General features: G+C 33.9%; 1 protein-coding gene across 1 annotated transcript; it reads right to left on the bottom strand.

Moving 5' to 3' along the window:
* Positions 1-8459: 8459 nt before the first annotated feature.
* On the bottom strand, positions 8460-26677 carry LOC110029771 (rho GDP-dissociation inhibitor 1-like). The gene is made up of 5 exons (XM_020732204.1): positions 26139-26677; positions 26002-26068; positions 9625-9843; positions 8855-8979; positions 8460-8775 (listed from the first exon to the last, which is right to left on the bottom strand). The coding sequence occupies exons 1-5, from the start codon at positions 26364-26366 to the stop codon at positions 8704-8706; spliced, it is 711 nt and encodes a 236-aa protein (XP_020587863.1). The 5' UTR covers positions 26367-26677; the 3' UTR covers positions 8460-8703.
* Positions 26678-27416: the final 739 nt, after the last annotated feature.

Raw genomic sequence — 27416 nt, forward strand, 5'->3', positions numbered from 1 at the left:
AATTCATCAAATTTCTTGTACCACTGTCTAGGAATTTGCTTCAGGTCGTACAAGTTATTCTTCAATTTACAAACTGAATCTTCCTTTCCCTGTACCACAAATCCTTCAGGTTGGTGCATGTAGATGTCTTCTTCAAGATCTCAATGAAGAAAGACTGTCTTCACATCGAACTGCTCAAGAAAGAGGTTTTTCAGTAGCAACCATATCCAATACCATTCTGATGGTCGTGAGCTTCACCATATGAGAGAAAATCTTGGAATAATCAATAGCATGCTTCTGATGAAAGCCTTTTACAACAAGTTTAGCCTTGTACCTCTTACTGTCATCATGCTCAGTCTTCACCCAGTACACCCACTTGTTGTGTAATGTCTCCTTCTTCCCTAATAAAAGTTCTGTCAACTCCCAAGCTTGATTTTCTAGCAGGGAATCCATCTCCTCATTCATAGTCAGCTCCCACTTGCTTGAATTTTCATCTTGCAAGGTTTATTCATAACTCTGAGGTTCTCCACTATCTGTCAACAAAATGTAAATCAAAGTTGGTGAGTAGCGCTATAGAGAAATTCTAGTCCTTTTTGACCTACGAACAGTAGTTGTAGGGGTGGACGACTTTGCAGCTGACTGCGGAACAATATGAATGGGTGTCCCGAAGCAACTCTCTTCGTCACTTGCATCTCTGTCCTGCACTGTGACCTCTAGTAAATCATCAAACCTTACCAACTCAGATTCTTGCAGTACTGTTTCAGAACTTGTACTAACCTTGTCCTTATACATCATCTTTTCATTAAAAATCACACTTCTGCTCCTTATGATTTTTCGATCTTGATCATCTCATAAATGATATCAAATGTCTCATCTTCATAACTAATGAAATAACATTTCTTTGACTTAGCTTGAAATTTACGTTGAGCATCAAGATTAATTAGAACATAAGAAAACATCCAAAGGATTTAAGGTGACAACAATTGACCACTTTCCCACTCCATACCTCCTCAGACAACTCACAATCTAACAAAATGGATGGTCCCCCACTGATCAAATAAATTGTAGTGTGACCGCTTCTGCCCAGAAAGTAAGTAGTAGTTCGGCGTGCAATCTCATGTTTCTAGCCCGCTCATTAATGGTTTTGTTCATGCGCTCTGTAACACCATTTTGTTTTGATGTCCTTGGAATGGTTTTCTTCATTATGATACCTTGAGCTGCACAATACTCCTTAAACCTACCATCAATGTACTCACCACCTGTATTAGACCTCATACATTTTAGCTTTAAGTCTATCTCTGTCTCAATCTTGGCATTCCAAGTCCTGAACACATTAAATCCATCATATTTATGCTTTAAGAAATAAACACATACCTTTCTGCTATGATCATCAATGAATATGACATAGTAACTAGAGCCTCCAAGAGATGCCGCTGGAGAAGGTCCCACACATCTATGTGTACAAGATCTAGTTTTCCTACCTTTGGTATTTTGTCACTTTTCAAGAATTTGACATTTCTCTGTTTCCCAATTATGCAACTCTCAAACATGATGAGATTAACTGACTTCAGTTCCGCTAGCTTGCCTCTGGACTGAAATTTCTTTATACCCCTCTTACTCATGTGGTCAAGCCTGCAATGTCACAACTCTGTTGTGCTCTCTACAACGGTAGTATCAACACTATTAATTAAATCAGTAGTCATATATATTGTATTTGTTTTCTTACCCCGAGCAAGTACTAGTGCTCATTTTTTAACCTTCCTGATGTTATATGAGAATACTAATAAATGTCCACACTCATCGAGTTGCTCAATAGAAATGAGATTTTTCTTCAACTCAGAAAAGTGCATAGCCTTTTTCAGAGTACATTTTCACAAAACTTTGCACTTCATAAAATTTCATAAATCCCTGCACACATTTCTACAAAATTCTACATTGCATAAATTTCCACAAATTCCCCCATAAACCTCTACAAGATTCAACATAAACAATGCAAATCTCTGCTTTTACAAGTTTCATAAATTCCACACTTCACAAATGTTTACAATCTCTACATTCACAAATCTCTACAAATCTCTGCTTTCACAAATCTCAACAAATCTTCACAATCTCTGCTTTCACAAATCTCAGTAAATTCTCCACAATTTTACAAACCTCACAAATCTTAGCAAATCTTCACAATTTTGCAACTTCATAAGTCTCCGTATCTTCGCAAATATGCAGAATTTTGCAACACCTCTGCACTCTCATAAACTTTGTGAATTTCAAAAAATATCTGCAAGACTCCATAATCACCACAATTTCATAAATTCTTGCATTCCACAAATTCATAAACTCAACAAATCGAGATAGGAATAGTCTTAATCATTTTTAAAACTCAGCAATCAGGATAAGAATAGTCCTAATTCTTCTCAGCACTTAGCAATCAGGATATGCATAGTCCTAATCCTTCTTAACACTCAATAATTAAGATAGACATAGTCCTAATTCATTCAGCACTCAACAATTAGGATATGCAATATCCTGCTCCTTCCCCAACACTCAACAATTAAGATAGACATACTCTTTCCTCAACACTCAGCAATTAAGATAGACATAGTCCTACTTCTTTCTCAGCACTCAATAATCGGGATAGACACAGACCTAATCCTTCACAGCACTAGGCAGTCAGGATAGGCATAGTCCTAACTCTTCTCAGCACTCAGCAATTGGTTTCAGCACTCAACAATCGGGATAGAGATAGTCATAATCCTTCTCAGCACTCAACTTTCGAGAAAGGTATAATCCTAACCCTTCTCAGCACTCGCTGTCGCTTGGGTTAGATATACGTCACAATGTTTTCCTCCCCGATGTAGAAAAATTTTTTGTCACTAGCTCTCAAGTTGAATATGAGTCTCTGTGCTTTCCTACTTGACCTAGTCTTCAAATCCGATAAAATCAAATGAAATCCTCAACAAAATTTATTTCTCGACAAATCCACTCAACACAAAATCAAACAAACAAAAAATAAAAACAAATCAAATCGGCACATAAATTTGAAAACTCGAAACTCACAATAATAATTTGAAAATAGACCTGCTAATCCTCAGCGGAGTTGCCAGATTTGTCGGTTGCTTTGAAAATGGTTTAATTTAATATATATATATATACATATATATAATTTTGATTTTAAAAATAACATCTTAATTTTGAAAAATGAGAGCAAATAGATCTCATAAATTATTTAATTTATATAATTAAGCTCGTTGTTAAGTGATATACTTACCTTTCAAGATGATGTATCACTTGCAGTGTTGTGCTCGATTACTTAAACTATTAAATATATGAGATCTATTCGGTCTCATTTTTCAAAATTAAGATGTTATTTTTTAAAATCAAAATTATATATATTAAATTAAACTATTTTCAAAGTAAATGATAGTTTTATAAAATTCAAAATGTCCCCAAATTCAGAATTGTGACATTTCCTAATAATTTTAAGTGTTTCTTCTATGAGTATACATCCCCTCATCACTTAATTTTTACATTTTCTATAAAGGTAGAGGTCAACACAAAAGTAATATCCGACATCATGGACGAATTTCTTTCATTGATGATATCTCATACCATAGAGTATAATATCACTAACTATGTAATTTACTATGCCAACATACTACAGAATGTGTCATTCAATAATAGCAAACAGTTGTTCATCAGGAAAATTCTCATTGATCCCCTCTTCATAAACACATGAATTCCCCTGATCCAGTCTCGATAAGTTATCCATTATATATTTCTTAGTATCTTTTGTATCTACTATTTTGATATCAAACTCTTGTAGTAACAAAACCCATCTAATCAACCTTAGTTTGGTGTCCTTTTTTGACATTAGATACCGAATAACATAATGGTCAGTATGAACAATACATTTGATATCAATCAATTAGGGTCTAAATTTATCAAATGCATATACTATAGCTAAAAGCTCCTTCTAAATAGTATTATAATTAATTTGAGCTTCATTAAGGGTCTTACTGGCATAGTATATAGCTCTAAACATCTTATCATACCTTTGTCATAACACTGCTCCAATAACGCAGCCACTCACGTTACACATTAACTCAAATGGTCTCCTCCAATCCGGTGAGACAATTATAGGAGTCGTGACTAACTTTCTTTCAAAGTATTAAAAGCATTTAAGTATTCATGGTCAAAATTAAATATAATGTCTTTTTTTAGAAGACGACATAGTGCTTTGGCTATTTTAGAAAAAAATTTAATATATCATCTATAAAATCCAACATCTCCCAAAAAGCTTTTAACTCCCCCACACAGTAGTAGGTAGGGGAAGTTTTTCAATAACTTGAATTTTTTTGGGTCCACTTACATGCCTCTTTCAAAAACTTTATGACCTAACAAAATTCCTTCAAATACCATGAATTTACACTTCTCCCAATTGAGAACAATGTTGGTCTCTTCACAGCATCTTAGCACTTTTGTCAGATGATTCAAGCAAGAGTCAAATGAAGGGCCAAACATTGAAAAATCATTAATAAAAAATTCTCATTAATAAATACTTGCATACTTCCTTACAAATTCTTTCATAATTGGGTTTAATCTCCTTTGAGGATCTGCCCCGGGTTTTTTATTTTCTTTATGTCTGTTAAGGTCCATCCAAACGCTTTCTTAAAACTCCTCAGAACATTCAAAAGTTGTTCATCTTGTGAATCAGTCAAATCTGAGGATATGATAATTGATAATGTAGATGACTTCCCCAAATAAGCATACTTTAAATATTTAGGAAACACCTTCAACTCAAGTTCAAGGGATCCTCAATAGAAGGAACAACAATTTTCTATTGTATCAAATATTTTAAACCTCTCCTTAAAAATTCTTGGATTATCTTCAACCAGTAAAGCATATTCTTTCTTAATTTTCGTTGTTTCATCCTCGATGAAAATCTGCTCGTTTGGTTTAACTTCACAACACTCTCAAAATTGAAGACTTGACAGATGATCTATGAGATACATCCTACAACACTAATTTTCATCATAAGCAAAAGGGAATTTCATAGATTTTAACACATTGAAGGTTACATCCTGATCATTTGCTCTCATCGTCAACTCTCCCTTCTGCACGTGAATCATAACACGATTAGTGGCTAGGAAAGTTCCACCTAGTATGATGAGGATTTCCTTATCTTCCTCCATATCTAATATAATGAAATCAATAGAGAAGATAAGTTTTTGCACCTTCACTGGATCATCCTCTATAACCCCCTTGGATAAGTGATAAATCGATCAACAAGTTGAAGGATTACAATGGCAAGGGCCACCTCTCTTAATCTTAATCTTTTAAAAATAGACAATGGCATAAAATTAATACTGACACTCAAATCACATAAAAACTTCCCATATATATATAACAACAATAGCTCAAATGATTCTTCTTGTTGAAAGTGATCTAATCCGAGTCCAAATAAGCTTAGATCAAACACTTAAAGAGTTGTGAAAGGCTTTGGTACATTAATTGGAAGGCCAAACAATTCAAAATTTGGCTTGGTTATATAAAAATTGAGTGGCTCGATGAGAGAAATCTCGAGCTCAATTTCATTTCATTTTGAGTTTGTTAATAAACTTAAATATTAAAAAATGACTTATGATCAAGATAATCAATGTGAATCGTTTGATGAAGTATTTTGAGATCCTGACTAAATTTACTGAAATGTTCCTATAGAAAACAATAAATAGGTCATCCTTCTTCATTTGAAGGGGGAAAGAGAAATAAAAAGTGAGCTAACTATTAAAACTTAACTCTTGAAATCTCAATGGTTATCACAGATCATTTGACATCACAGTCAACCACTAGAATTCATCATTGGCCATCAGAGATCACTGTCAACCACGAAAGGTCGTCATTGACAACCAACCCTTATCGATTACCACCAACAATAGTTGCAGCCAAGTACGACTTTTGTAGCCACCCACTATACTTATTGTAGTCAAACTATTGTTTTTATAACCAACTAATGCTATTGTAGTAATCAACTACAATTTTTGTAACATAATTATAATTTTTTTTTAATCAAACTATTATCATACATTTGTGATTACCTACTTCGTAATCCTATATTCTCAAATTCAGAAGAAGAACATTTATACTTTATTTTTCTGGTAGATTACTTTGACCAGGCTAAGTCTCATGATTTTTTCGGGTAAAAATTTTGGTTGTCTTACATTATTTTTTGTGTGTAATTAAAATTTATATTAAGTTAAGGCTTAAGATTTCTCTAGTGTTGTCAATTTTCTAGTACTCAACAAAGCTCTACCATAAGAACCTATTAATTTTGAGGGGCATTTACATACATACCAACTAATTCCTATGTATTCACTACATAGCTAACGCCTAAATTTTATTTTTTTTACATTTAAACAACTCAAATATTTTAGGTCGCATAAAAAACTCCATTATATTTACTTTAAAAAAAGTGAAATACACATTTTCATGCATATATAAGATGACATATATGCAAAAATTAAAGTTTAGGTATTACATACGCAGATACATAGGAATTAAGTGTTATGCAAATCTTCCTAATTTTTATTTGAAATCAAAGTAAAAACTAAAAATGTTCTGCAAAGTGTGTTAAACATTGCATGAAAAGAATGTTTTTTTTTATTAAAAAATTATAAATAATGGCCAAAATCCACCAAAATTTGAATTTTCTACAATATTTTGATTGATTTTTGTTAATTGATAAGAATTTTCTCCGCTACTTAAAAATGCATAAAAAATATTTACTGATTAATTTTCGCTATCCTTCACCAGCAATCATACCAATTTATAAGCAATAGCAGTGCCTCGCCCATTTTCAGGCAGTCTCTCAATTCAAATTTCTTCACATTCAAATTCATTTTTTAACGCTTAAATCATTCCAGTAGTTATTCATAATGATCAAATTATTTATCTAATTTCTATCAGTAATGCATTTCTTTTTAAGTTTGAATAGAAATACATAATCACTCGAAGATTGAAGCCTTCATTGGAACTAATCATGTTGGATTTCTTGAAACTTGAAAATATGTTTCATGATTTTGTTGTTTGTGGAAATATCATTTCTTAGAAAAATAAGAAGCTAACATTTGTAGCTATATTCATTCCGCTTGCAAAATGTTATGGACCCAAGTTCTTGGAGAAGAAATTGACTTTCCTATCACAACACATAATCCTTTAACTATGATAATCAAACAAATTTCTATATTATAAACAATCATACATTAATGAATGAACCAAATAATTTGAAATAGGTCGTCACTTCAAAGATGTAGCCTTGTCCAAGGTAATTGTCTCTCATACATTGAGTGAAAAATAGGAGTTGATATCATTTCAAAAGCATATATTCTCCACATAAGGGTAAGTGCTATTAAAGAAAAATAATAAGACTTGAAAGCGCTATCATTAACAATAAATAGATTAAAGATCACATTTTTTCTATCTTGTTAATTAGAAATCTTCACCTCAATATTTTCTTACTATCACACTCACCTTGTATGTCTCTATATAGGTGTGTGCTCCGAAAGTCATCATAATTTGAGCTTAATATTATCATCATTACATTTATTTGATGCTTGGCATGAAATTTTGGCTTAGGGTAGAAAGACTTTTGCATTGTCAAATACAAAAATCACCATAATATGGGATGACCAGCCATACATTTTTGAGAGATTAAAAGAAAGCTAAATGACAACCATCTTCAAACTTTCATGCATGTTATTTTGATCAAGGGAAGTGCAAAAAACATTTGCCAATATATATTTGCCTCTTTGGGAGCTTTTATAAGGAATAATGAAGCAAGTACTCAAAATGACAGCACGATCTCCATTGTTAATACCCGGTGGCTCGGCCAAGAAGGATTCTAGTTTAAGTTTTCTTATGAAGTGATGGAGGCCAACCCCTTCTCTTTTGAATTGCAATGCCTATAAGTACTGACTTACTCCTTAAAATAAAATAGAATGAAATGATTTGCTTTGAATAATTATATTCTTAGGTATGGCTTGGTAGCTTTCCTCATTTGCAGAACTTGTTATATCCTCAATAAAAGTATCGTTGGAGTCATTATTTCAAGCTTTCATACTAAGAACGGTTTATGTCCTCCACCTTTTCACCATTATTTTGCATCAGACAAACATTAGCTTTAATGTAAATTGTTATTTTAAAGTTGTATTCTTTGTCATGTGTGTTGATGTACTTTGCCTTCAAATAAATACATTCTAATCCTCTCTGGTGGACATAGCTTTGGATGAAGAACAATCTTTGTCACTCATTATAACATTTCTCTTCGTAATAACTTAAAAAAGTTCTAATAGGATATTGATTCTTCACCAGTTCTTCAGCATTATTGAGCAGCTTACAACATCTGAATTCATTTTTTCAGAAGGTGAGTACGTTCAACAATACAGTTAATTCTTAAAAACATTTACAAAGTTGGGGTAAACAAAGAATTGAAAGAAATATAATTAGCAACGCCCTTCATAACATGAGGAGCTTCAGGGTTACATAAACTCCCTTTCTAAAACAAAAAGAAATAATCTTTACATAACGACGTCGATAACAGAGAAGAATTAACTCAAAATTCTAAAATAAATGATAAAATCTTGAAACAAGCAATTCATGGATGGATTGCAGTATTGAAAAACAAATATGAAATCTCTAACATAGCTTGGTTTCTAGGCATGCTCAGGAAGCCTATGACCAATCTTTTTTAATCTCGAAGTAATAGCTCATCTCCAAATGACATTTTCCATCATCATCCACAAACTGAAACAATTGATAAAGAGATCCTCATAAGATTTTAATATAAGAAACAAAAGAACCTCAAAAATTGAAATCTGTTTACCTTTGTTTTAGCAGAATAGGAACCTCTCGCAAATATTCCAGAAGGGGTGGTCTCCTCTTCAAGCTCATAGGTGTATGGCTCTTTCTGAGGGCTAAAAGTTCCCAGCATCACCTTTGTGTTCTCAACTGCACAGTATCAAGCAAGCCACAAATTAAGTGACAAACTGATCCAACTTGAGCTGAGATAACAGTTTACTTGAAAGAATGCAATGGACTCAATATATTATTCTCTTATCGTTTTGTAATAGCCCGAACTCTCATTCATCAAAATATTGTCCGCTTTGGCCCAATGACCTAACGGTTTTGCCCAATGGTATAACTTTTCAGGAGGTCACCCATCCCAGGAGTGCTCCAACATGAGCATACTTAACTTTGGAGTTTCTAATGAAATTCCAACTGTTACACCAAAATGCACCTGAAAGTTTAAAAGTTCAGTTCACAATCCCACCCATTTAAGTAACTAATATCCTCATCAGTTTTCTTAACTCATAATCATCCACCAGACAGATATTCCTTTCTTTAGAAGATGTGATGCTCTAATATCATTTCTAACAGCCAAAACTCTCATCCATCGAGATATTGTCCACTTTAGCCTAACGACCTCGCGTTTTGTCCCACTGGTGTAAACTTCCCAAGTCACTCACCCCAGAAGAGTGGGTGCTCTTAATTTTGAATTTTTAATGAAATTCCAAATGTTACACCAAAAGGCACCTCGATGTTTAAGAGTTTGGCTTCATTTTACATAAAGGGTTTCACACTTTCTTCATCTACCTCTCACTCCAGTCTTCCACACAGTGTTTGTGTACCGGAGTCCTGATACAATGTTATTTGAGACAGTGAAGGAGAACTTGAGACGGTAGCGACTGCTGTCTTTGAGAGTAAATGCATAGCCCTTTGCGTTGGGGATGAAGGGAATTGATAGAACCAAGTCCGGTCTATTGGGAGTGATGATTGTGATACTCTGGATCTTCACTTCTGGATTTGGATTCTCTGTAGAAATTCAGAAAAAAAAATATCATCACTGATTTCTGCTTAGTGCTCACCAACAGTGGAACATGATCTTCATAATCAAATCAGCTGTTTTTGTCCAAATAGAATTAAAAATAAGTAAAATCAAACAGAAAGTTGAATAAAACTTGTGGCTCTGGTTGTGGCAAAACCATAGGACCAGTTGAAATTTAAACTAGCAGAGCACAATTGCACGGCAAAGACAAGAATAGTTAACAAGAAGAAAGCTAGTGATAAGATCAGGAAAAAAATATAGTAGATAAAAAGATGAGTTTTTTACTTCCATATCGTAGGAATTTTTTATATTTTTATTATGCAAAAAGAAATTGTACAATATGACTAACATCTCATATACTAAGATGGAGAATTCTCGAAAGTCATCGCAATAGTAATTTAACTGGCAAAAACTATTGTTTAGTTACAATAAATAGCTTACATTTCTTAGTTTTGCGTCTAAGGAGAAACTGCTCAAGATATCTTAGTTTAATTTTTTATCAAGATGGCTCTCAAAATTGTTTGTTTTTTTTTATTTTTTTATTTGTCAAAATCGAATTTGAATAAACAGATTATCTAGTTCAATATTTTGTAACACCTCAACCAAACAGTTGACGCTAAATTTCACTAGAACGACTTTATTCCTTTAAACAGATACTCTTAAAAGAGCATTTGACTGAACAAGGTTGTTGGTAGATTGAAACAAGAGAATCTAAAACAAAAAATTTTGAAAGAAACAAGAAGTGTTCCAATCATTAACAAGATAAATAACAGACTTGCATACGAAAGCTAGAAACTTCAATAACCTGAATATATCTTACAACTCTCACATTTACAAACTCTTTTTGACCATCTTTCCTACACACACACACACTTTATAAACATAAGCTCTATTTATAGAGTTTAACATAACTCATGGAATCCAATAACATTACAAACTTAATCAATAAAATAAGAAATAATAAACATTTTAACCACTCCTTTTATTTACTAAAAGAGGAAAATATTCCTTTCAATCACTTAGTATCCTTCAGAAAAATATTTCGTTAGTGTTAGGGTCCACCACTTGCATCTACATCAACTTTAAAACATTCGTTCTCAAGTTTCTAGATAATGCTAGATTTTTTTGCAGAAAAACCTCTAAGAAATTCTATATTCAATTTCTGCTTTTTGTACACCTTCATTAGTTTTTCATTTTTTGTAATTATGATCCATAAGAAAATTTTCAGTTCTCGTCCCACCAACCAAAACATAACCAAAGAAATCAAAGTGATGATTCCAATACCAATCTAATCTAAGGACAGCAGCCTTTTGTTATTTTTACATCCATCTCATGGCAATCTTCCTTGAACTGTTCATAAACTTCAAAAGTCTGCATTGGACTTTTCTTAAAATCTTGGGCCTCTATTTCTCTTAATACTTTAAATCCTTGATATGTTGCAAGTGATAGACAGACAAAAATTGGGTCCAATTTTTCTTCGGATCTCTTCACAGGCATCTTGAAAATTGAAAGTCTTTCCAAGAGGGCTTTTCTTTACAGAGATCGATTCGCTGCTTTGCTTCAGGCAAAGTGGCATGTATTCCGGGTTTTGGTAATGAGAAAATAATATAGCATAGGAACTTCTTACCCAATGGTTTTTATTGTAGTAGTAAATAACTAGTTGGTTAATGCTCCCAAGATAAGTCTTCTTTTACCCCGAGAATAAAAATCGGTAGACAAATTTCAACTATTATCAATCAAGCATTGTTGGACTTCATTCAAGTTTTTTCTTTGGCTAAATCTATAAGTGTGGGGTTCATAAAAATGTGGTAATTGGAAATCTCCAAATTGGCGTCTTATTTTGAGTAAAGTTTTTAGAGATATTCATCAAGTCAAAAAATTGATTAGTACAATCTGCAATAAAAATCAAATAATTTTTTAAAGCAAATTGTCTGAATAGTTGTTCTGCAAGATAATTATCTCTTCCTTCCATATTTTCCCAACTTATTAATAGCCCTTTATTCGTAATATAATCGAAAAATTTTTAGCCATCTTCTGAAACTCAAAAGTACTTTTAACTTCTTTAGCCTCACAATCTGTTATAATGAAAACTTCATTTTTATCACATAAGATTTTTTTCTTTGTATAACTCAAAGACATATCTGCTAATTATTTCTTCTCTCTTTCTAACAAATTATTTGGGTTTTCTGATAAGAGTTGCTTTCACATCCTTTTTCACAACCATCAGATTTAATTATCAACAAATCGTAATCTAAAAGAAGACTTAATTTTGTTAACCGGGAAACCATCTTTTTAATCTGTTGCACTAATAAAATATATTCTTAGTAAACATTCAAGTGTCCTTCAAATAAGTTGTCATAAGGTGGTTTTGTAGATCTTGATAGATTATTGATGAAAGCTCTGACATAATTTAATAATCTTAATAATTTCAAGCCTTCTAGTTTGTTAGATACTTCCAAAATCTTTTTTGAAATATGAAATTGCAGTTTTATTTTTCCGTTGCCTATTTCAGCCCCCAAAAAAAAATTTCAATGCTGAGAGCATAAAACCATTTTCTATTTTAAAATAATCAATCATTGAGCCACAAATTAAGTGAAAATTGTATATATATGAGATAAATGTTCTTTCTTAGTATGAGAAAAGATGAGAATTATCAATTCAGACACATGTATATTCTGAGATTTTCTAAAAATATTATCTATTTTTCTTTAGAATATTTGAGGAGCATTCTTTAGCCCACATGACATAACAAGCCATTCTAAATGACATTTTGGGCATGGGAATGCAACCTATTCTATGGAGTTTGGATGCATACAGACTTGCTAAAATCCAGACTTCAAGATCGAACTTTTAAATCATCTTAACATATAAAAACAACAGCAACACCAAGCCTTTAGCCTGCCTAGTGGGCTTAGCTACATAAATCATTTTTCTCCATTGTGTCCTATTGAGTCCCATATTTTCATTTAATTCTAATAACATAAGATATTTTTATACAACATGCTCAAATCATAAATCATTTTTCTCCATTGTGTCCTATTGAGTGCCATATTTTCATTTAATTCTAATAAAATAAGATATTTTCTATACAACATGCTCAAATCTAAAATATCTACTCTCCTAACTGGGTCATTAGATTGTTGAAATTTAATGTGACCAAACCAACTAAGGCAGCTCTCTCTAACAATGTCAGTCACTGGAGCTACTCTAACTCATCCATGGATATATTCAATTCGCATTTTGTCTCTAAGTATAAAGCTACTCATTCGTCTGAGCATTCTCATCTTAGTAACACTTAATTTTATGCATCTTTTTTACAAGCCAACATCTTGTGCCATAAAACATTACAGGTCTCACCACTATCTTATAAAACTTTCCTTTAAGTCTACGCGGTGTTTTTCTATCACACAAGAAGCTCGAAGCATTCCTCCATTTCAACCATCCAACTTGAAATCTACTAATAACATCTTCATCTATATCACCAACACTTTGAACAATAGAACTAAGATATCTAAAACGTTCAATCCTTTTAATAATACTTTGAACAATAGAACCGAGATATCTTTCACCATCTTTAAAATTTGATATGTTATAAAGATTACTAAAAGTAAAATTTTTAGCATAAAAAACTATTCCCTTAGACTCCCTATGAGTCACCCTATATTTTCCCAATTATCCAAAATTTTACATTTAAATCAATTTTTATAACAAAACTTTTTATTTTTTATCTTGTCTTATAAATTATTATTACATCAACTATTTTAATTCATAATTTTTTTTTTCATTTTATTCCTCAAGCACTTCTTTTACAACTTATTTAATACTACTTGTTACTTTATTCTGCATAGTATTAACTTCTTTATGAACATCTTAAATCTTAAGAACTTGAAGTATACTCATAAAAATAATTTTATTTATCTTTTAAGTGTCTCCATCTAATTCTATGATAATATTTTATTGTGTTTTTCATCATCAAACCCTTCATCTTAAAATCCAAAACCAATAATCAATGTTAGGTAGTTATAATTTCACTTGGAATGACATTATAATCTTTACAATCTTGATGATCTATTTTTCTTAAAAAGAAAAAAATAATCAATTAAAAAATAATCAATTTATGGTTTTATTAGATTCATTTTTATAAGTGATAATATATTCATCTCTTTTTTTAAATAAAATACTAGAAATAATAAAATAATAAGCTAAACTAAAATTCATGACTCTATATTGTTTATTAGTCACTCCACAATCATAATCACCATGAATACTTCTAAAATCTTCTCACTTTACCAATGCGTACGATTAAATCTTTTTTATTAAATATTATTTCTTTAAGAGGTATCTTGATGCAGGCGCTAAATGCGCCCCAAGGCTTCAGGACGTTTCGATCCCACTGGACAGAGGACCCGTGAAGCTTTGCGGAACAGTGGTGCAGGATGGGATCGCGATCCCGCACGAAGGAGAAGGAATCGGATTGTGAACCCTCGCGATCCAGGAGCTGATTCACGTATCTTCCACACCCGTTTTCTTTTGGATTATTCTTATCTTCCCATTCCCCTTCCTTTTGTATAGAAGTAGGAGACTATAAATAGTTGTCCCATGTGTGTAAGAGAGTTCTAGTAGAGTTGTATTCTACTCCACTGTGGAGTCTCTTCCTTCTTGTTAGGGTTATATCCGAAGACAAGTGGTGTTTCGGCTGTATCTTGCTCCGAGGTTGTATTGTAAACTCACAATCTCCTTCGCTTCTTCTCACCAACCACTTTTCCTACCTCTCTCCAAGCTGCCTACCACCACTATACGCCTCCACCACTCTACCGCCACTCCTACTTCTCCCATAAACTTGTCGTCCTACGTACCTACAACCAACCAAACACCATCACAACTTACCCAAACAACCACCGACCTTTCCCATCTTGACCTACCACCTAGCCGATGCCATACCGCCTTCAGTCATCTTCCTACATCCCTTACCGAGGGATTCACCTACTATTGCATTTCCTTTCTATTTGAGTCGGGTTGTAATCATATTTCTATATTAATAAAGGTTTGTTTTTGTTCCACTGTTCTTCCTACTAGTTTCAGTATCATTTAGTCTTTAAGGACTCCTAGCATCCGCCCCTACCCAAGCAACCTCCACAACATATTTTTCCTGTCGATCCCCAACCCTAGCTATGTCACCGCAAAGAAGTACACCGAAGTCGACCCGGGAAGAGATTCAACGAGAAACTTGTCGTCTACAACGGAGAGTAGCAGAGTTGGATGATGGAAACTAAGAAGAGGTACCTTTGACAGTGACTGAAAGAGTCAAAGCGAAGATAAGGACGAGAAGATGAATTTGTTCCACAGGGAAGATCACATTGACGCGAAATATCGACCATGCTGTTTTGGTATCCAATATCAAAGAAGACCGAGAAAAAATGCCCCTTATAGAGGTCAGCGGGACTTTGACATCAAGATGGATCTCCCAGAGTTCGAGAGAGGCATGAACCTTGGTAAGTTTATTGATTGGCAACAAGACGTTGAACGATTCTTTGAGTATAAAGACGTACCAGAGGATAAGCGAGTCGAGCTAGCCCAATTAAACTAAAGAAAATGAAGAATGCAATACAAAAAAAATACCTCCCATCGCAATATCGTCAGGACGTGTTCCTAAAACTCTACAACTTGCAACAATGAGATATATCAATTGAGGAGTTCACGACCCAATTCAACCATTTGCAGCTAAAGTGTGAACTGACAGAGCCAAAAGAACATATAACCGTCAGATATCTCGGAGGTTTAAAGCCCGCCATTAGTAATGTGGTACAATTACAACCATACTGGATTTTGGGGGATGTCCAGATACTAGCCCCGAAGGTGGTAAAATAGCAAAAGCACTACAGCCAATAGTCGCCCTTCAGACCACCGCCTTAAGTCAAGCACTCATCTGCAACTTCTACAACCGATAAGGGAGCCTCAGGAGGAAATAACAAGATTGGACAAAGAATTGCTAAGGAAGATTAGAGTGGGAAGAAGCCAGAGAAAGGTAGTTCCTCCAATACAGTGCTAGTCAAGAAGTGTTTCGGGTGTCACGGCTATAATCACATAGCCTCCAGCTGCCCAACAAGTTGAGTCGTCACACTCGTAGATCAAGGCGACGTTGAAGTTGATGAGGAATCAAATGAGAGTTTAGAAGAAGAGCTTCAGTTCTGTGGAGACAAACAAGAAGCGTTAATAGTTCAATAAATGCAACAGTCCGAGCCAGAGCAGGACTAATCACGGTTAAAGCATAAGCATTTTTCATACCAAGTGCACAGTTAAAGGGAAGGTCTATAACCTGATCATCGACAGTGGGAGCTGTGAGAACATGGTGTCCACGCACATGGTGAAAAGGTTAGGATTGGACACACAGAAGCATCCCCAGTCATATTCTCTTACCTGGCTGAAGAAGGGAAACGAGATAGTGTAGATCAGTAGTACCTAGTGGATTTCTCCATCGAAGACCAGCTACACGAACAAGCATGATGTGACGTGGTTCCTATGGACACCTGCCACATTCTATTAGGAAGGCCTTGGCAGTTTGATCGAAGAATTCAACACTACTGGTTCAAGAACACTTATTCCTTCAAGAAGAATGGGAAACATATCATTTTACTACCTGCTAAGGATACAAAGGGCAAGAAAGATACAGGGGTAGCACCAATTCCTTGTACTTTCCTGCAGTCAGTTAGAGATGCCCCTGTAACATTAGTAATAGTCCTTCTAGAAGGAAGCGATGAGGAAAGAGAGGTACCAGCACTACTGCAACCATTGCTACAAGACTTTCAAGATGTTATGACCGACAGCTTACAAGAGGGATTACCACCACTAAGAGAAATCCAACACGCCAACGACCTTATACCAAGATTCGTATTGCCAAACCGACAAGTCTACATATTAAGACCAGTGGAGTACGAAGAACTACAATGACAAATGCAAGATCTTGCCGCAAGGGGGCTAGTCCAAGAAAACATCAGCCCGTGTGCAGTCCCTACCCTGTGGTGCCCAAAAAGGATGAATCATGGTGAATGTGTATCGACAACCAAGTCATCAATAAGATTATCATCAAATATTGATTTACATACCCCTCTTAGATGATCTCCAATACCAGTTACATGGAGTCATTATCTTCTCCAAAATAAACTTGCACAACGGATATCGTCAGATATGGATGAGGCCATGAGACAAGTGAGAGACCGCCTTCAAGACGCGTGAGGGACTTTATGAGTGGGCTGTTATGCCTTTCGGTTGAACTCACATTGGAAAGTTTGTTGTTGTCTAATTTGATGACATTAGTATACAACCAATTGAAGAAGGATCACTTGCATCGCCTAAAGGCAGTATTCGAGATACTACAAGCCTAGCAACTATATGCCCATCTGAAGAAATATCACTTCATGACAAGCCAAACATGTTTTCTAGGGTTACATCGTGTCTAGTGCAGGCATTCAGATGGATCCCGTAATGATAGAGGCCATTATCAGCTAGACCGTACCATAATCACTCACCGAGCTGAGGTAATTTTTGGGGTTGGCATCCTTTTATTGAAGATTCATCAGAAACTTCAGCACTATCCCCTCCCCTCTAACTGAACTTCTAAAAGGGAAGGAATTTTCTTGGACAACAACAGCCCAAGACAGTTTTGATATACTGAAAGAAATGACAACTCAATCACCCGTGCTAGCACCACCTGACTTCAACCAACTTTTCAAGGTAGAATGTGATGCCTCTGATATGGGGATTGAAGTAATACTAAGCTAAGAAGACACCCTATTGCTTTCTTCGGTGAGTAGTTGAACAAATTTAGGAGGAAATACTCAACTTACGACAAAATTCTACGCCATCGCACGAGCTCTGGAATATTAGAGTCATTACTTATTGACAAACGAGTTTATGCTATTTATAGATCACGATGCCCTAAAATTCCTCAATAGCCAGAGCAAACTAAAGGGATGATATGCCACCTAGGTAGAATTTCGAGCATCATTCCAATTTATGCTAAAACACAAGACGGGAAGCTAGAATTGCATAGCAAACGCACTGAATCGTCGAGAGCTATTGATCACATCCATGCATAATCGAGTTGTGGGCTTCGAGATCATAAAGGATCTATATGAAACAGATGAAGATTTCAAAAACATATGAGAACAATGTCAAAAAGAGCCAACAGGGAAATATTACTGCACAGATGGATACACGTTCCACAAGAGTCAATTGTGCATTATTCGGTGTTCACTAAGGGAGGCCATTGTGCGGGAAAGCCGTAGCGGATGACTAGCAGGTCATTTCAATACGGACAAGGCCCTCGCCCGCGTAATAGAGTTTTTATTTGTCAAAACTAACAAGAGATGTAAAACGACATGTCAAGCAATGCAGGATTTGTCATTTGGTAAAGACAAGAGCTCAGAAAGTCGGATTATACACATCACTTCAATACGAAAGGCACTGTGGGTGAACGTCAGCATGAATTTCGTGTTAGTACTTCCAAGGACACAATGGGAAAAGGACCCCGTAATGGTTGTGGTATAAACATTCTCAAAGATGTCCTATTTTTTGTACCCTATCACTGGACACTAGACATCTCTCACATTGCCAATATATTTTTCAAAGAGATTGTAAGTTTGCATGGAATTCCAAAGAACACCTCTGACAGAGACGTCAAATTTCTGAGCCACTTCAAGAGGATACTTTGGGGAAAGCTTGGTAACAAACTCCAATTCAGCTTCACAGCTCATCTACTGATAGGCGAACAGACAGACGTAATAAATCAGATTCCCGACAATCACTTGAGATGTTTCATGGGAAAAAACATAAGATAGTGAGATCTTATCTAACCTAAGCTGAGTTCGCCTATAACTGATCCATCAACCAAACTACTGGACGAACTCCCTTCGAGATTGTGTACGGACACAATCCACCACCGCCACTGGAACTGGTGTCGCTCCTACCATCTTCAAAAACCAGCAAGGATGCCATAGAAAGAGTTCACGAGATTCAAAAGCTCCATAAAGAAGTTGGCAAGGAGATTGCTAAGTAGAGTGGCAAATATCATACAAAGACAAATAAATTCAGGAAGAAAGTAATGATTCATGAAGATGACCTCATATGGGTTCGGTTAGAAAAGGAAAGATTTCCCGTAGAATCATTTGGGAAGCTTAAGCCGAGAGCAGTGAACCTTTCAGAGTACTTCAGAAGTTGAATGACAACGCTTATAAGATCAACCTGCCTAAGGACTACAACAATTCAACCACGTTCAACATTGCCGACTTGACACCATGCTTTGAAGAACCTAGAGCTTCAACAAAAGAGGTTTAAGCTTCCCCAACCCCAGGAGACTGACACAGGCGTTGAATGCACCCCAAAGCTTTGGGGTGCTTAGATCCCACGGGACAGAGGACTCGTGAAGCTTCGCGGAACAGCGGGGCGGGACGGGATCACCATCCCGCATGAAGAAGAAAGCGGATCGCGAACCCTCGCAATCCAGGGGCTGGTTCGCATATCTTCCACACCCATCTTCTTCTGGAAGAGTTTCTCTTACGGATTCTTATTAACTTCACACTTCCCTTCCTTTTGTATAAAAGTAGGAGGCTATAAATAGATATCCCATATGTGTAGAAGACAATTCTAGTAGAGTTGTTTTCTAATCTCCTGTGTTGAGTTTCTCCCCTCTTATTAGGGTTATATCCAACGATATGTGGTGCTTCAATTGTATCATGCCTCGAGGTGGTGTTATAAACTTTCAATCTCCTTCGCTTCGTCTACCCCACCCCTTTTCCTACCACTCCCCTAGTAGCCTACCACCCTCATACGCCTCCACCACTCTACCGCCACTCCTACTTCCCCCATAACCTTATTGTCCTACCTAGCTACAACCAACCAAACACCATCACAACTCACCCAACAAAACCACCAGACCTTTCCCATCTTAGCCTACCACCCCCCCGATGCCACCACCGCCTTCGGTCTTCTCCCTACATCCTTAACCGGAGGATTCGCCTATTATTATATTTCCTTCTATTTGAGTCGGGTTATAATCCTATCTCTATATTAACAAAAGTTTATTTTTGTTCCATTGTTCCTCCTATTAGTTCCGGTATCATATCACTTGTATTAACTTTTTCAGTTAACTCCAAAATTTTTATTTTGAATTTATATCCAAACTTGGGAAGCATAAACATTTATAATATTAAAAATCTTAATATCAACAATAATTTTTAAAAATTAGAATTCTATCTCCAATTCTACTAATTTTTATAGCATTAGATTTCAAACTCTTATCTATAATTACACCTACATCATTTTTAATACAACTCCTACCTGAATACCAAAATTTAAAACCAAAGCTATTAATCTCCTTAACATTTTCTCCAACTCATTTAGTTTCTTGAATGCATAAAATATTTATCTTCTAATGAACCAAAATATATACTAATTACATTAATTTAAATGTGAAAATACTTATATTATGAATTTCTATTATAAGATTAGTTTTATGCACTAACTTCTTTGCAAAAGCCCATCCATTATGTGATAAGATTTGCTTATTTAACACTATATTTGGGTGTTAGTGTAGCGACACTTGGATATTTTTCACTATATTTAAGTAATACAATATGTTAATTTTAGGGGATGCCCTAACATTAACACAATTATTTAAATGATTCATGTCATGGTTTTTTGATAAAATTTTACATTGGTTGTTAACTATCTAACGTAACCCTCCATTATTCGTATCTGAGACTTAGGACCCAACAATGAAAGTATTTTAAATCATATAGCATGTTGGATTTTACTTATCAATAAATCTTTTCAAGGAACTTAATAGCTATCAACTTCTACATTATCATATAGTCTTTTGCAATTAAAAGACATCTTAAATTGACCTTATTTTTGCTTATTTTCTTTCACCACTATCATGGTGGTGCTTTCCATGTCTTGATTCAAAATGTTGAATTATTCCAAGCTTCAATAATTGAGTTATATGTATCTTACATTCTTCTAATTTCTAATTATTGAATCTTATTTAGTTACTTTTAATATTTAGATCAGGATTTATAACTTCAAGCTCACAATATACTTTATCTTTTTCTCATTACTTGATAGAATTTTCTCTGATAGCTTCAAATTTTTCTAAAAATGCCAGGTATCAATTTCTTCTCGAGTTAGCAAGTTCTTGAGTTGTCTAGAGGTAACAAAGTGCTGAAAAGAAAATGTTTTGTAACCGAAGAAATCTTGTAATAATAGATCTTGTTTATCTACATCAGAAAGAACACAAAGTTTTGTTAATTTTACATGATCCGAGAATGCCACAGGAATAATTTTGACTTTTAGTAGGAGTAGTAGGAGGGATGTCGAAAGGTGTAGGGAGTACAAGTGATACGGGGGAGAATATAACTTTTGGATTAAAAATGTGTTCACCAAGCAAGATTTCATCTTTTGATAAAATGGGCGTAAGAGTACCGGCAAAATGGAAAAAAAATAATCAAATAATCATTAGCAAGGAAGAGAGCACCATTAAATTTGAGCAGAAAATTCAGATCGAGAATAAGTTTGATGTGAGAGTAATTGAAAGGCCGAACCCAAATTTCATTGATTGGATAAGTTTTGGACCATTCTTTGCAATGTGTTTGTAATCGCTAAGGGATATTTTTGAGGAACTTGTTCATTTCTAATTGTGGGTTATCAAATTGGATAGCATGTCTAGGTTTAGAGTAATTTAAGAGGTATTTCTCATGAATGAGTTCTGTAGAAATGGAGTTAGAAGTAGCTCTAATATTGATAAAAACTGGTAAGGATAATTCATATCCATGAATATATAGTATATAAATAACTTTTCAAGGTTACAAATAAAGGGAGGATGTCCAATTTCATGATCCATAGAGGCATGATCTGTAAAAATTATTTTGTTCCTTTTAGGATCGGGATTAGGTGAAATAGCATGGAGAGAAAGATATTCTAGTTTCTCTTCTAAGAGATCTATGCTTTCTTCTAATAGCCTTGAACAAGATTCTGCCAATGACCTGATTTTCTTAGTTTAAGTAAGTGTCTTTGTGTCGGTTATGTTAAATTTTTCATTCAAACATAAAAGCATAGTTAGATTTGGCGGATCATACACGTAAATCTTCTATCAATTGCAGGATACAATTGACAATAATAATATTTAGTTTTATTTTCACCATTTCCAATCTTGCAATTATGACTACCTTCATGATTTATATAAGAGATCTTCTATTTTATTCAAAATATTATAAGAATTGGTATCTTGTTGGTCTAAAATGTCATTTATGAAACCATAATTATTAGTAAGTACGTTTTTGTTTTTTGTCTTTTAAAGAGAAAATGCTATAAATTGAAGATGAATTAGAAATTTGAGAGTTTATTTCAACAAGATCTATATTGATGCAGTCTATTAAAGTAACAGTCTTAATATAATTTTTTTTCCATTTTGGAAAAGTAATAGCTAAATGACATTCTTCATTGCAAGCATAACAAGTAAGTTTATTGGAATAAACTTTTTTTATTATATAATCTCACATGTTTTTCCTTATTTAAATAAGATTTTCTAGCCGTAGATTTGATTAAAATAATATATCTTCTTATATGGAATCATTTTAGAGATTTTTCTTTTTGGTCTCAAGGTTCATTTGATATTGTTGTGGAGTATAAATTTGTGAACAAAATCCACATTTTTTACTTTTTTATTGTTTTTAAATAGAAATATAAGTACATTTCTCTTTCAATTTCAAATAAAAATTACATTCTAACTCCAAATTTATCAAATTGGGGAGTAACATTTTATTGCTTCCGAGCATAATGTATTTCTTTTCCTAATTCTCCTGATAATTTAGAAAATAATCTTTCACCAAATTCTACAAAATAATAATTTTCATAGATGGTTGGTAAGCTAAGAAATCATTAGCAAAATTTTAATATATTTCCAATTCTTAATCTGGATTTGTTATAATTTTCTCATAGCACCATCTTGTTTAAAAATTAAACTTGTATTTGCATCTCTTAAAGTTAAAATCCTATGAATCAGATAAGCAATGTTTAAAATATTATTTCATTCATTAGCCAAATTTTCTATTTAACCAGGAAAACTTTTCTTATAAGTTCCCCAAGCTACTCTAGGTACATTTACTAAATAATTTTCTCCTCTTCATATTATTTTTTTCATCACTTTTAACCATGTCTTAGTGAATTTTTTGATAATCCCTAGTCATCTGTGTGGTACATTGTTCTAAATGGTTATCATATAATTGAGGATCACATTCAGTAATGTTTAGCAATACTTCATTTTTTGAAAAATACAAATTTTCATGTGTTCTTTTTCCAGTGGTTCTTATTAATTATATTTTTTTATTATATACTCTTACAACAATTCTAGGAGGATGTCATATATTTTATTTCATTGTTTACTTTATAAAACTTTGACCGTTTGATGATCCATTTAGTGGAGTAGATGCTTTAGATTGGACCTATGAAGACTTGGGCATGTTGTATAAAAAAATTATCTTAATTTATTAGAATTAAATGAAAATATGGCCCTCAATAGGACACAATGGTGAAAAAAGATTCATTTAGCCAACCCTATTTAGTGGAATAAAAGCTTGTTGTTCTTGTTGGAGTAGGGACAATAGTTGGATAATATTGTTGGATGGGTTGAGGATTATAGGATGAGCTATCTTCATTATCAACAAAGTCTAGGCCTATACTTGTTCTTGAATTGTCTAAGAACCTATTCATTATTTCAAAGCTTTCTTTTTCTTGTAAGATTCTGATGTTATGCTCATCATCTGCATATAATGAATTCTTTTGTCAAATGTCCTATCTTTTTATAATGTGTTTCTAAAGTTTGAATTGACTTCCAATCTATAGGCAAACCAAATTCAGCAAGGAAGCATGAAGGATTCTCAGTAAACCTATCAACTTCTTCAAAATCTTCTATATCCATAAGATCTAGATCTGTTTCTTCTTCATTTTGAATAGTTGGTTTAAAGTATCTAAAACTTACAATAAACTCTTATTAGAATTCTGAATGTAGAATATTCAGTAGGGGCCAAAGTTTGGATGTCTTCTTTCGAAGGAGAATTATTCCATTCTAAGCAGGCCAAAGTTTCTGAGTCTTCTTTTGGTGTAATAAATTTAATCCTTTAGATACTAAAGAGTATATTATTTTCAATTTTTTTAAAAAATTTTGTTTTGATGTTTGACATGATTTTTCCAAGAAAATTTATATCTAGACAAGGATAAAACACCTTGAAATTTTTCATATCCTTTTTGTTGAATAAGCATTTTTATATATTTTTCAAAGTCATCTATGGTCATATTGATATCAGAAACAATATAAGTAATTATTATATTATTATTCATAACGAACTCTATAATTCCAATTAAAGCATCATTTGGAGTATTAAATCTAGAATCATATAGACATATTAATACTTTTACTCCAGTTCTTTTTCTGACAAGTTTTCTTATTCCCAAAAGAGCAAGTCCAAGGTGGATATAAATATGTCCCTATTTCTTCTTTAGTTTTTTAGCAGTTCTGGAGCAATCAGATTTAACCTTATTTGTGCATTGTCAGGAAAATGCAGTGGTACTTCTTTATAATGTCTAAATAATCCAATATTACTGCCAAACAATTCATGAGAATAGAGTTTGGGAGGGTTTACACTGTTTAGTTGATCGTTAGAACATATAGTTGTAACATGATAATATTAATCAATTCTTCAAGTCTATAATCATTTCTTGAACTACTATGCCTATATAATATCATATCTAACCATGTGTACAGGTTTGGCTAGAAACAAAATTTTTTCCAGTTATAGTTTGAGAAATTCTTGAAAATGGAATGGTTCATCTTTCAGTCATATTTGAGAAACCTAAAGCATTTTCTTGTCATTTGAATTTCCTCTATTTTTCCTAATGACAAAGCTTTAATATTCACTCAAGATTACTGGCTGCAGATGTATTATTAGTTATATCTTTTACAGCTCTTTCTAAATTAATTCTTTTATGAAGACTACTTAATAGGGCAATTATAATATTATTTTGTTGGACAAGCAATCTATCAGATTTAGAAGTACCTTCAGGTTCCAAATAACCTTCTTTTCCTTTCTCTGCATCAGAATTATCAGACGTATGAGTAACAACAGCAAGATATTCAGAATTTTTGTATTTCAATTTATTCATCAATTATAATGAAGCTCCTTAATTTCTTTTAAAAGATCTTTAATTTCTTTTAAGCGATCTTTTATCTCTTGTATTTCTAGATCAGATTGAATTTTATTTTTCATAATTTGATCTTTGATTTCTACAGTAAACTGACTTTGTTTCTAGAAGAACTTGTATCTCTCCTAGATTTTATTTCAAAGAGTTTTATTCAAATCTTCCTGAGATGCTTTAAGATAGCTGATTTTATCACCAAAGATTTTTAACAATAAAACTTTTTTTTTTCTCTCAATCCGTAAGAGATAACAATAAGATTTTGAAAGTACTTTTGTTGATGATTGAGCAAATTTTCAAATAAACTGATTAAAAGATCAATAATAGTACTTAAATGTGCTTAATCACTATGCACAAGATGTTAATATGTTTCAGACATAATTATAAAGGAGCGAAGATGTTTTCTTTTATCAAGCGAGATAACTTTTCTACTAGTATCATAAGGTTCAAGATTAAGATAATCAAAATTTTTCATGAAAATTTCTTATACTAGAAGGAACCAGGCTCTAGTACCATTAGAGGTTGAGAAATGGGGTTTTGACAGGAACTCTTGCAGGTGTTTGGTAGCATAATTTTAATAGGATTTAAATGAAAATTAAATCCAATGCTCTGCTAAATTGAATTTTTTCGCATTCCAGTTTTTCTTCCAATGTTCCTCTCTTCTACGAAGTAAATCTGAATTTACTAAATCCGATTGCAGGTCGGATTTAAGAATATCTTCTGCCATCATTTACGAGCTCATTTATGTGGCACAAAGTATCCAATTACTTGATTTGATAAATCCTATTTAACCTAAATTCAAGTTGCAGCCAAACACCGCCTACCTAGACGAAAGGAAGCCATAAAAAAAGCTAACAGAAATGTTGAAGAACGAACTCGAAAATGAAGAACAACCATACCTCCAACTTCAGTCAAATCAACGCCGGCAAGTAGCTGCTCTTTCCATTTCCTGAGGCTCTCATCGTCCTAATCAACAAAACCCTAAATCCAACCATTTAAGAAATCGAAGAAGAAGATAAAGAGAAAAATGTAGAACCTTGTCCATCTCGAGCTGTTCCTTGAGAGCCAGCTGAGGGCCGAGCACCACATTTGCACCCTTCCGATCATCATCGTCGTCCTCGCCATCGTCGTCATCGTCCTCCCCACCATCGGTGGAGAAAACAGAAGCACTGCTCATTTTCCTTTTGAGCTCGTTCTCCGAATCGCTCGGCTCCTCCCCCTCCTCCAAGTGTAAGCTCGCCTCTTTTGATGTTGGGGTCGACATTTCACGCTCTCTCTCTTCTCCCTTGCTTTCAAAGTAGCTCCTTTGCTTTTCGTTTCAGAGAAACGGTAGGGAGAAGTAAGGATCCCAAGAAGAGAGGTGATGACTGGGCTTCTGTTCTTCTATTTTTAGAGAGAAGCAGGTAGAGGATTTGCTAAAATGGCGGAAGACCACCAAAAATTGAGGAATCGTTCTCTTTCTAGCTCCTCAATTTGAGAACTGTGAGCCCGGTTTGCATCAATTGAAATCTCACAGTTACTGCTGATGTGGATATCATGATTAGCAAAGCGAACTTCTGCTTGATTGATTGACTTTTTACATTTTCTTGGCTGATTGTCGTTTTGGAGGACGTTGAATAAATTTGCTGAGGACTGATTAAGTTTTTTTTAAATCTTAGCCCTCAAAACATACGAAAAATGGCATCTTGTTAGTAAAATAAACGGAAAGTTAAATTTTTATGGGCTGTTAGATTGGATAGAATGGAGCTTATTTTAGTGTGTATTTATTGGGAGTTTGGACTTTCAATGGAAAGTATTATATGAATAAATTTGTAATTAATTTTGCTCGAACTCACAAAAACCTGGAATCAAATGGACATTGAAATCTATCAATCTTAACAAATTAATGAGAAGTAAAGGCTTTCAATAATTATAACATAAAATTTTAAGTGCTACACATTATTCTAAACAAAAACATCTATTGTATTGTATTGTATTACAAAACTTAAGCCAAACTTCAGAGATAACGAAATGAAAAATCAGATAAACAATCTCCTAGTTTCCAATATTTGATCGCCACCAAAAATTTCTTACAAGCACATACTCTTTTACTCACACTCAAACAAGCGAGAAACATTCACTCAATATCACTTCCTATCAATTTCCTATTCTTTCATCAAAGCTTTTAAAAGACTTCAGAGAGAGAGTTCCATTTTCATTTTCAAGAGTTTTTATTTCTTTATCTAGTTCAACCATCAACACATCATAAGAACCACCCTGTTGAGGTTCAAAAAGTAATAGCATCGAGGTGTTGGTGTTGGGCGTGTTGGTGCTG

This window comes from Phalaenopsis equestris, unplaced genomic scaffold, assembly GCF_001263595.1.
Source record: "Phalaenopsis equestris unplaced genomic scaffold, ASM126359v1 Scaffold000002, whole genome shotgun sequence".
In the NCBI taxonomy this organism is placed as follows: domain Eukaryota; kingdom Viridiplantae; phylum Streptophyta; class Magnoliopsida; order Asparagales; family Orchidaceae; genus Phalaenopsis; species Phalaenopsis equestris.

Excerpts from the sequence above, each read along its gene's own strand:
- LOC110029771 (XM_020732204.1), bottom strand. The coding sequence starts at position 26,366 with ATGTCGACCCCAACATCAAAAGAGGCGAGCTTACACTTGGAGGAGGGG. Across the intron at positions 26,069-26,138 it reads AACAGCTCGAGATGGACAAG|GACGATGAGAGCCTCAGGAA; the intron begins GTTCTACATTTT and ends TTTGTTGATTAG. Across the intron at positions 9,844-26,001 it reads TGATTTGACTGAAGTTGGAG|AGAATCCAAATCCAGAAGTG; the intron begins GTATGGTTGTTC and ends GAATTTCTACAG.